This window comes from Chrysemys picta, chromosome 3, assembly GCF_011386835.1.
Source record: "Chrysemys picta bellii isolate R12L10 chromosome 3, ASM1138683v2, whole genome shotgun sequence".
Taxonomy (NCBI): domain Eukaryota; kingdom Metazoa; phylum Chordata; order Testudines; family Emydidae; genus Chrysemys; species Chrysemys picta.
In genome coordinates, this window is record NC_088793.1 from 100,191,831 (window position 1) to 100,203,976 (window position 12,146).

The window sequence follows — 12,146 nt, forward strand, 5'->3', positions numbered from 1 at the left end:
TTTGTTGAAAATAGATTTTGATCTGAACAAGTCATATTTAAAAATACTGCACGCATGCATTAATTTTTTATGCATTCATATGAATGTTGAGTAGAATTTTTCAATCAATATACAAATACATATGAAATATGATCTATATCGGGTGGACAAACTTTTTGGCCCAAGGGCCACGTCTGGCTGGGGCCATGAATGTAGGGCTGGGGCAGGGTGTGGGGGTGTGGAAGGGGGAGGCAGGGCACTGCTTACCTGGAGCAGCTCTGGGGTGGCAGCGGCGCGCAGCGGGGCTCAGGCAGGATCCCTGCCTGCCCTGACCCTGCACTGTGTCGCTCCCAGAAGTGGCCGGCACCACGTCCCTGTGGCCCTGGGGAGCGAGGGGCAGAGGGCTCCACACGCTGCCCTCGCCTGTGGGTACCTCCCCCGAAGCTCCCATTGGCCGCGGTTCCCTGTTCCAGGCCAATGGGAGCTGCAGGGTGTGGGGCCTGTAGGTGAGGGCAGCGCACAGAGCCCTTTGCCCCTGCCCCCAGGGGCCGCAGTGCCAGCCGCTTCTGGGAGCGGTGCGGGGCCCTCGGCACCACGGGGGTGGCAATCCCGTGGGCCGTAGTTTGCCTATGGGATCTATATGCTGATTCTATATCTATATTTTGATCTATATGCTGATTCTATAAGATCTTTTAATGTATATACTGAATGAAGTAAAGCTTCACTACAGCCACTGACTCATTTGCACCGGTGTATCATAGCATATTTAGTGTTTTAGCTGACAGGATAGACCAGGGGTAGGGAAACTACATGCAGCTCAGCCCCGCTCCGGCCGGGGGTCGCACCATGCAGCTCTTGAAAGCTGTGGCATGGCCCCTTCTCCAGCTCCTACATACTCCAATGGGAGCTGTAGGGGCGGTACCTGTGGATGGGGCAGTGAGCAGAGCCGCCTGGCTGCGCCTCCACGTAGGAGCCGGAGAAGGGACATGCCACTGCTTCCGGGAGCCGCTTGAGGTAAGCGCTGCTCGGAGCCTGCACCCCCCGAGCCTCTCCCCACGCCCCAACCCCCGGATCCCCCTCCCGCCCTCCAAACCCCTCGGTCCCAGCCCAGAGCACCCTCCTACACCCCAAACTCCTCATCCCCAGCTCCACCCCAGAGGCTGCACCCCAACCCTAATTTTGTGAGCATTCATGGCCCGCCATACAATTTCTATTCCCTGATGTGGCCCTTGGACCAAAAAGTTTGCCCACCCCTGGGATAGACAGTGTATAGTGAATAAAATGGGGTCACTCAATAAGCAGCAAAAGTAACAAGTACAATTATTAACTGGCTAAAGAGATTTTCCTGTACAATTATGTAGTAATGGTCATTTTGTTATTCAGTCCCAGTTTGGGGTTCTTAGTAAAGTAAGATCATAAACTAATCTCCAGAATTACTCCTTTTCAGGAAAAAAAGGAGAAGCAGAAAAGAAAAAATAGCACAGAGTACAGAAGGCCAAAGAAAAGCCTGAAAGGTAGGTAAAGGGGATAGCAAATGAATGATAGGACAGAGAGGAAAGGGGTGGGGGGAGAAGAGAGAGTGTAGCCTACCCCTGGGTTACCACATGATAAAGATATACGTAATGAGTCAGTAATACAAGAAACCTATAGGTCCAAGCTTCAATTCTGAGCATAAGAATGAGGCCAAGCAGCTTTACCATAGTTCTTCAGTCTAGTTAGCAGAAGTGAGTTAACCAGCAGTCACCCTAAGTCACAAGATGGCATAAGACAGAGTTTTGCAATATCTGATTTTGCTGAAACTAAGTATAAAACTGCTGATAGGTAACTGCAACAAGCCAGCTAGTAACAGTTTAGGGTATTTTTTAGATAGGAACATCAGCAGATGCCCAATCACATAGTGCTATAGTAATCAACTGACGTATATGCTTATAAGCTTGGGATAATTAATATACTAACCTATAGGATAAGGACACCTGAACAGTATTAGGATGAGGAATTTTAGATATGGAAAAGGACGGATATTCTTATGCATATTCTGTATAGGCAGCCATTAAAGCCTATACAACAACTAAGAGAATGTTAGGTGTCCTTATGGATGCTCCATTCTATGTGCGCATGCACCCCGTGCACCTCAGATCGGAGATTTTAGGTATCAGTGTCTGTTCGGCTGCTCACATGCCTCCTGCAGCCTCTTTTCCAGCACCGTGGCTATATAGAGCTGCGCATCTGAATTGCCCTCAATTCCTTCTCTACTGCAGAGCTCCACTGTAAAGAACTCTGAATCAGAAGGGAGGAGGATTGGTAGTGGAGCACTCATAGGGGGACACATCTCGAAAAACCATAGTTACTGCACAGGGTGAGTAACCTTCTCTTCTTCTTCTTCAATTAGTATCCTATAGGTGCTCCTATCTAGGTGACTACTGAGTAGTACCCTCTACGGAGGGGTGGGGCTTCAGAGTTGAGTCTAATATTGAAGATAGTACAGTAGAGCCAAACATGGCATCAGAAGCTGAGGTGTGAGTAAGTGCATAGAGTTCACAAAATGTATGAATGGAGGTCCAAGTCATGGCTCTACATATTTTTGTGATGGGAACATCCTTAAGAAAGACTACTGAAGTAGAGAAGGATCTCATGGAGTGAGTTAATTCTCTGGAAGGAGGTTGAAGATCATGAGACTGATAGCAGTAGGTAATGCAGTCAGATATCCATCTAGAGTGTCTTCGCTTGGAAACTGGAGATCCCTTAGTTCTGTCCACAATGGAGAGAAACAAGCTGGGAGATTTTCCAAAGGGCTTAGTCCTGTCTAGGTAAATGGCTAATGCCCTCCTGATATCAAGTGTATGTAATGCCGCATCTCCTTTATCTTGGTGTGACTTGGTGTGGGAAGAAAACAGGAAAAAGGATAGGTTGATTTATGTGGAAGTCCAAGGATACCTTTGGTAAGAACTTGGGATGTGGTCCCAAGATGACCTTCTTCTTAAAAAAAGGCTTTGAAGGGCATATATGCCATTAAAGCCCCATTTCTACAACTCTTCAAACAGAAATAATGGCTACAAGATAGGCTGTTTTCATAGACATAGAAGTATAGAAGGGAGCAGGTAGCCAGAGGTTCAAAGGGGAGGGGGGGGGGTTATATGGCATCTGAGCACCAAGTTGAGATTCCATGCCAGTGTAGGGTATCTGACTTCTGGGAAGGGGTTCTCCAGTCCCTGGAGAAACCTTCTTGTTGTAGGCTCCCTAACCCAAAAGGTATGCATCTGTTGTTATTACTGATGTTGGAGATGGTTGAGCAAAGGAGATCCCTGCACAAAAACACTGAGGGTCCTTACACCAGTCAAGGGTGTTTTTCATGACTGAAGGCACCAAGACTAGTTTGTTTAAACTGTTTCAGCTGGCAAGCCATCTAGGCCCGGGGCTTTACCCGATTTCATGTCACTTACAGAAGACAATTGCAAAGGTATGTAATGGGGAAATCAAGCCAAATTTACTGTTCTTCTATTTGCTGGGGGAGCTGCAGATTTTGGGCGTATTCCTCGAGTGATTGTCAAGGGGTCTTCCTCTAAGTACAAGCTTTGGTTACATTTGGATAATTGTTCATTAACACATTTTTTATTGGTATCTGACCCTGACTTGAGCAATTTGAGGGGATTTTAGCTTTTAGTGAATTAAAATCTATGCAGTAACAGATTCCCAGTACATCTGTTTTAATCTAAACAAAGCAAATTCAGCCTGAGCTAAGGTTATCTTATTAATTTCATATCAGAGATTGGAGTTTATCTGAAGAGGGAGAATCAGCATAGTTGAGGTCTGCCTTATTGGGCTTTTTCATTACATTCGTCAGCTCAGTCTGCCTGGCTCTTTTGTGAGAAAAGTAGGATATTATCCTGTTCCTTAAATATGACTTGAAAGTGTCTTACAAGTTCAACCGTGAAACCGAAGGGCTGTTGTTGGTCTTAAAGGAAAATTGTATTTCTTCTTTCACAAGCTTTTTACACTGCACTAAAGTCCCTTACTACAGTCATATTTTCGAGGGTGAGGGGGTGGGGAGGGGGAAGGGGGAAGGGAAGGAGTCAATCTCGAAAATAATTGATTGAAAAAAGAGGGATCATCTTTGTTGGGGGTCACAAGAATATATTTAACAATGGAGATGCAAACTTTAACAATTACAAATCTTCCCTCCATGTCTTTGTCAATTGATAGGATTTGTGTGCTCAGTTTTTTTTATGGAACAGGATTGACACCTCCACCCCCCTAGACTTGGCTGAGTAATTACTACAAATGCCATCACCAATCCAGCCTTTAAGCTTTACAGCCTCAGACTCAATGAGGTGTGCTTCATGGAGAAATATACCATCAGCTTTCAAGTTTCCTAACTGAGACGCACCTTTTTTTTCCCCCCTTTCATAGGGTGACCAATTCCTTTTATGTTCCAAGAAACACATGTAAGTAAATTAGCCCCAGGTACTCACAGGGGGAAGTGTCCCAGCAAATGTTTTATGCTGTGCCCCCCAAAACTCAGGGCTATGGGTAGGGTGAGGTATATCTAGGGGAATTCATGAGTTTAGACAGAGAAGAGAAGCTCGAGGGGCTTAGCATTAGTTGAGGGTTTGGGGAGCAACGGGCTCTTTCTAGGACCAGGTCTGTATCAAGGTGTAAGGAAAGTACCTTAGACAAAAATTCTACTGGCTTTTTCTACTTCCTCAGGGTACCCAGCTACTCTCAAATCTTCAGGTCATTGATTTCATCATGTAGCTTTTTGATCAGATGTTGTTTGTCTCTAGTGATGCTAATAGAGCCCATACTGTCTTCTAAAGTAGAGATTCTAGTTTCTGTCTCCCCAGTGCTGGAGGATAGCCTCTGCAAACTCAGCTGTTGTGGTAAAGTCGCGGCTTTAATTTCAGAGATATCCTTGATATTTCCTTAAAGCAGGATCTGTTCTTTGGATATCTGCTTTTGAATTTTGTAGACTTGATCCAGGCCTACTAGGCACTCCTCCTTGAGTCCTGCCATGCTGCCCTGCACAGGGCTGAAAGAGATCTTCTGTTTCTTTGTGATTTGTGGGAAACCCGGGGAGGATGTTAAACAGAATGAACCACGCAGAGACAAAAAACTGTGGCCTTAATATAGTGGATGTCGGTGGAATTTTGTGGGCCTGAGCAGGAACTCCAGATCTAGGCATCCATTTTCCCTTGCTGGCTCCCAGAAGTTCTGTGTTTTAGTCTAATTCCATGCTTAACATTTCATACCAATGTTATTTTTAAATATCCACAATAATTACTTGTAATGTGTGTAGTAAACCTTTAAAAAAAGGTGTGGCTTAGCAAAATTTGTATTTACTCTACAAAGCTTTTTGAAAAAGATTTACAGCTCACAATGTTAGCACAGCAACAGTATCACTGCTAAAAAGGTTATTCCCCCCCCCCCCCACAAAGAAAACACAAAACACATTAGGAATTGCAGAAAATGCTTTTACATTTTGTAGAATGTAGAATAGAAAGGAAAGGAAAGGGAAGGGGAGAATAACTCAGTGGTTTGAGCATTGGTCTGCTAAACCCAGGGTTGTGAGTTCAATCCTTGAGGGGGCCACTTAGGGATCTGGGGCAAGAATCAGTACTTGGTCCTGCTAGTGAAGGCAGGGGGCTGGACTCAGTTCTGAGATAGGTGTATCTCCATATTAAAAAAAAAAAGCACCAGGGAATAGGTGTAATATAGTTGGCAGTCAACACACACATGAATTTGTAGAACTGAGTTGTAAATTTCATCAAGTCTGATTATTAACCTTCTAGGCATGCAGATGTTAGCATTTTCTAAAGTTATAAACTGAACTTAGAAAGCAGCAAGATGCAAGGAAACCATCACGTAATACATAATCTCTTACCCCCATCAAGACTCCTGGAGACACGTTTGCTTGAGGTGCGCTCAAAGTACGGAGCTGGTCTGTCTATAAGGTTGCTAGCCTGCCGTGTCTGTGCTTGAGTACGGCCACTGTAGCGGAACTTGGAACCCAAGGTCAGAAATTTTGCCTTAGGAGGCTGTTCTGGTGATACAAGTCTAAAAAACAAATACGAGAATAAAAGTAATTTCTCTAGTTGTTTTAAATGCTTTAGTGCAGCACTTCATAACTGCTCATCATACTAGGAGTTAATTTGGAAAGGAAAATTGTTTAATGATAAAATTCAAGCTTTAGATAGACATAGCATATAAGATTGTTAAAAGTTTGTAAAGTTGTCTTATCTTGCAAAAAAGTACAAAGAAAATTAAGCGACAAGTATCAAAATAACTGAATTTAATAAATTTTGCAGTGGATTACACTTACTTTTTAATTATTTTTTTTTTACTTTAATTGCTAATCATGATATTCAGAAATTTGCTGTTGGTCTGCCAGATATCACTGAGAATTAGCAAGGTTCTACTGTATTTCAACAATAGAAATTAGTGACACTAACAGCAGTTAATAGCAACTGGCTAAATGACCAATGCTCTAGAAATTAGAAGATTGGTGTTTTCATTTAAGATACTGATAACTGAAAAAGCTTAAAAGTTCTGTTTGAGCAAGGCAGAGGGAAAAAGCCAGTAATGGTCCAGCAACATACAAAAAATGATAACATGCTAAATCCCTAGAAAATTACTCAAAGCATCTCAGCTGATATAGATCTTACATTATTTGTTTGGTGCCCACAGCTTTAGCATTCAATGCCTATACCAACTTTAAGGTTTTTCATGTTGCAAACTCTGACAGTTCCAGAACTGTGGTCTATGAAGAACTGGCTGGTCATGTGATGCTCAGTCTCTTTGTTTCTAGCTACTTCTTTTGATATCCAGGCTCTTTATTGCAAAAGAGAGAGATCTATTACTTTTAGAAGTAGTTGGAAATGAGGAGCAGCCAGACTAGTTGTCACTGTTAGATATTAGAGGAGAAGGAACAGGAGCTGACCACCAATAGGACTGGAACTGGTGGCATAGCAAGGAAGGAAGAGAAGCAGGGGGATGAGAGGACCAGATGCCTAGGCATAGGCAAAGAATGCTGTGACAAACCATAAATGCAACAGGGAATCCAAAAAAGAAAAAAAAATAGCAGAGAGGGAGCTAAAGAGAAGAAGTAGATCATGTGATTATTTTTTTTCAAAAACCAAAATATTTATGCATTATAGACAGCTGCAAATTATACAAGTATGTTCCTTAATACTTTCTCATGAAAGCAACTGCTTTAGATGCCATATGGCTATTATGCAAGGACTAGTAGGAAAAGAAATGTCCTTGTGGACAATCTCCTCTACTAAGCTGTGGTCCACATTGTAATAAGTTTGAGATAACCTGAATTCAGAGAAACAATTCCGTCACAAAAACTGGAGAGCCTATTAATTCCTGAATCTTGCAGCACATAATCCACATTTATCTACAAAGGCTTTTACTGCTGCCATTTCTAATCTGGTCCCTTTTAGAGACTCCCCTACAGCAATATTTGAAACCTTTAGAAGTCCTCTGTGAATTTAGATAAAGCATCTGAGCATTCCCTGTAGCTTCCGCAAATTCCTCAGGAAGCATCTGAGTTCAAAATATATCTTTAAGATCTTCAATTACGATTGCAAGGATTCCTTCCTCAGGTAGGTAGGCAAAAATGGTGGCCATCTTGATGAAAGGTTAATTTGCACACCCTCCTATTTTAGGATGCTTAAACAGCAGAACTACTAACCATCTTGAGTTTCCCTTCTTTGATTGTGAGGACAGCCTTATACCACAATCCTGTCTGAATAATTTCTGTAAATTCTCATTGACAATACAGTGTTTCCTAAAGTAAGTCTATTTTGGAATGAGGAGAAAGAAAGCAGAGAATATATTTCCAGGGTTGTTACTGTTCTTTGTTTTCCAATGTTGGCAAGGCTACAGCATTAACTGCCATTTTTATCCTCTAGCCTGCTGAGATAAACTTTTAATCTTTTAATAAGGAAAAAACAAGAGAACTAATTACTTCCTGACTAAGGGTATTTTAAAGGATATTTTATATTTCATGCTTAATTACATGTAATAACTGACAAACTATGGTTACATCAGTGCAAAAAGTTCTGGGAAGACACTAAAAAAATGAAAATTTCAAATACAACATCACAAGTACTATACGTGATAATTTATACATGGGTATACACACACAATCTTTCTGTATATGGTAAGGTTCAAAGCTGAAGACTAAGACTACCTGCAAAGAGTAGAGTAGATACCCAGTTTGACAGCAGCTCTTAAGTGGATTGTTACTTACTGCAAATGTAACTGGAATTCTATACGGTTTGAACATCCATAAATATTATAAAAGAAGGGCACAGATTGGCTTGTTTTCATATTTAATAGTCTATGTATAAAGTTTGGTAAGTCATCTTTTAAACTAAGAGGGATACCATCCAATATACATAGCTTACATTAACACAAGCCTTCAGTTATCTATGAGGAATTACTAACCTTAGGAAAAGAGCTTTCCTTAAACCTGGAAGATGAATTGTATGTGTGAATTACATGCACAATTCACTGTCATGCAGTATGCACAGAACATGTGGCAGGAGCAGGGAAAAACATTAAATTTTTTTGGGCTGTAACAGTTGTGATACTGTTTATTTCTGGCATTCAATGAGAGAAAACAGATCCGGATTTATTTATTTTATTATTTTAAAATCCTGATGAGAGGTTCTGGGGATTTTCTGCCTGATGACATCAGTGGAAGTACATGATGGTGAGAGTATTTGAAGCTTAGTACTTGTTATAATACCATTCCTGACTAGAAAAATCTATTTCTGGTTGGAATGAAATCCAATTGAATTCTGTTCTATTTCTGTGGAAAGATTTTCTGATAAATATAAAATGTCACTGAAAACATTTACAGTTGCGAATTACCTTTTAAAAATCTAAACTGATCAGCTACTATAGATGTAGCTCAATTAAGAATTCTTTCCTATTTTGGACTAGATTCTAATTTAATAATGACAAAATATAAATTATCAAGCACATTTCAAAGTAACTATTTCAATAGTATGAATCATTTCAAGAACACTGATTTATCCCAGCCATGCAGCAGAGAGGCTGTGCTGCAGGTCACTTCTGGTTATGGATTGCACTCACCAAATTATTCCATTTTCTCACCTTCATATTCAGTTTGAGAAAAATCACATATCGCATATTGACAATGCATTTTTATTAATTAGAAAACCTTCCAAGCCTTATATGCTTGTGAGATTTATAGTGTCAAATGTTAAATTTCTTGAGACAGTGTGTCAGGTGTGACACACTATGAACTGCTTTCAAAATGGAATGCTTTCTAAATATGTATTTAGTGATTCACTGCTGAAACTTAACAGTGCAAATGGCAAAGCATGATTTTCTTTAAAAATAAAAACTAGAGGAGGAGGTATGGCTGAGAGAAGGGAAATTCCAATTTCTACTGCCAATTAATATAATGGGCCCAAAGCCACACAAATATTAGAATCACAGAAATTTAGAACTGGAAGGGAGCTCAATATGTCATCTACTCCACTCCCTTGCACAGGAGGCAGGACTATCTAGACAAGAGTTTGTCTAACCTCATCTTAAAAACCTCCAATGAGGGAGATTCTACAACTTCCCCAAGTAATTTGTTTTAGTGCTTAACTACACTTATTGTTAAAAGGTTTTTCCTAATGTCTAACCTAAATTTCCTTCATTGCAATTTAAGCCCATTATTTCTTATCCTGTCCTCAGTGGATAAAGAGAACAATTTATCACCCTTCTCTTTATAACAACCTTCTACGTACTTGAATATCATTTTCTTCCCCACTCAGTCTTCTCCAGACTAAACAAACCCAGTTTTTTCAATCTTTCCTCATAAGTCAGGTTTTCTGACTTAATTTTTATTGCTCTCCTCTGGACTTTCTCCAATTTGTCCACATCTTTCCCGAAGTATGGTGCCCAGAACTGGACACAGTACTCCAGTTGAGGCCTTATCTGCACTGAATAGAGTAGAATAATTACATCTCGTGTCTTGCTCACAACACTCCTGCTAATACATCCCAGAATGATGCTTGCTTCTTTCACAACAGTATTATATTGTTGACTCAGATTTAATTTGCGATCCACTATAACCACATCACTCCCATTAGAAAATATACATCTGCCACAAAAAGCTGTCTAGAGAGATGGCTTTATTATTTAACTGCTTTTACGTTCACTGCAAGGTTTATGAGAGTGTATACTGTCAATCTGGAGTAATCTCACATTACCTACTTTCAAATATTCCAAAAGGTAGAAGGAGCTGAAAAATATCAGAGGAACATGTTTGTCGAGAGTTACTAATAGGAGGCTAAACAACAATTGCAATATCTCAACTAAAATTTATTTGTGAGCAGGTTTATTTTCTGAAATACTGCACAGTGAATTGTTGGTGTATATTTTTTCTGAAGAAAGCATTTAACAAGGGCAATTTGTTCACTCCTTGGGGGAGGGATAGCTCAGTGGTTTGAGCATTGGCCTGCTAAACCCAGGGTTGTGAGTTCAATCTTTGAGGGGGCCACTTAGGGATCTGGGGCAAAATCTGTACTTGGTCCTGCTAGTGAAGGCAGGGGGCTGGACTTGATGACCTTTCAAGGTCCCTTCCAGTTCTAGGAGATAAATAAATAAATAAATGGAGATATCGTAACTACTGCACAAAAATACAGGCTGTCCTTTTACTTAACAGATTCTGGGCTGCTACAGTGTAAATGCAAGTATACAATTTAATCATGTACAGCAAGATTTCCTGTTTTCAGGAGAAATTTGACATTAAATTTGAAAATAAAGCATTCCTTGAAAGTATGAGAGGGCAAACAAGATATCTCAATACAATTAGCAACTGCATATATAACCACTGCATTTCCTATGGGAATATTCTTAATGTAGTTGGGTATATAACTAGCATGCAAACTAGAGTTGGACAAATAGATTTTTTGGTTTGCTGGCAATTCTGAAAAATTGAAAAAGGTATTTTCAGATCAAACTGAAAAGAAATTAAAAAAAAAAATCCCTGAAAATTAAAAAGTCTAATTTTTTTTGCTCTGGGTCAAGATGAAATATTTTGTTTTGACTGAACTTGAAATTCTGTTTCAATTTTGGGCATTTCTACAAAAGCCAAGGAAGGACAAGAGTCATGAAAAGAAGCAGGAGAGGGGGAGGAGGCTCTCCTCCCAATCACCTTTGACCCAATGATTTGGGTACTCACCCAGGATATGGGAGACCAAGTTTCAACTCCCCCTTCTGCCTCATGAGGAAAAGGGTTTTGAATGTCGGTGTCCTAAATTGCAGGAGAGTGGCCTCGCTACTGGGTTATGGGATATTCTCATTCTCTCCTATTGAAGCTGTTCTACTTTTTATAAATAGTAATTGAAGCAGAGGCTTGAACCTGGGTCTCAGACATCATAGGTGAGTGCTCCAAGTAGCCAACTATAGAGCCATTTTCACTTTCATTCCCTGCTCTAATGACTAGGAATTGCCATTATGAATGACAACTGATAATCATTGGGCAAGGAAAGAACGTGAGAATTACTCTATAGCCTGCTCGTTAGGGCACTCACATAGAACAAGAGAGACCCAAGTTCAAGTCCCTGCCCCAGTGACTAGAGAAGTCTTTAGCCCAGGGGTTCTCAAACTGGGGGTCGGGACCCCTCAGGGGGTCACTAGGTTATTACGTGGGGGGTCGCGAGCTGTCAGCCTCAACCCCAAACCCGGTTTCACCTCCAGCATTTATAATAGTGTTAAATATAAAAACAGTGTTTTTACTTTACAAGGAGAGTTGCACTCAGAGGCTTGCTGTGTGAACGGGGTCACCAGTACAAAAGTTTGAGAACCACGGCTTTAGCCAGTACACACTGAAAAAATGGCAGCACGTGGTCCCAACTACTACTGCATATAGTGCCCAGTGATAAGGGGACCTGATGCTTAAAAAGGCCTCCTATCCAAACAGTGGCTTGGTTCTTGCAAGTTTTGGTTTCCTCTTAGGTGTTCAGCTGCTGCACAAATTGAAATCTTAGAGCGCTATACTCTTACTCATGCAGATCTGGATGGTCAAGTAGGAATTGAGCTATAAAGTTGAATTTAATTAACCTTTTATCTAAGATATTAAAAATTAATAGTCTAGGATCAGTGATCTATTTGTATCATTCACATGTTTCAATGGG

At 40.8% G+C, this 12,146-nt stretch overlaps 1 protein-coding gene across 50 annotated transcripts in view; it reads right to left on the minus strand.

Annotated features, from left to right (window-relative positions):
* EPB41L2 (erythrocyte membrane protein band 4.1 like 2) overlaps nt 1-12,146 on the minus strand; it is a 238,808-nt gene that overhangs the window by 43,554 nt on the left and 183,108 nt on the right. For all 50 annotated transcript variants that reach the window (XR_010599644.1, XR_010599642.1, XR_010599643.1 and 47 more), the window contains one exon: nt 5,858-6,030. Coding sequence is in view for 43 of the 50 variants with exons in the window: in XM_065588600.1 (XP_065444672.1) it covers nt 5,858-6,030 (173 nt within the window). In the remaining 7 variants the exon portion in view is untranslated. The remainder of the gene's footprint in view (nt 1-5,857; nt 6,031-12,146) is intronic.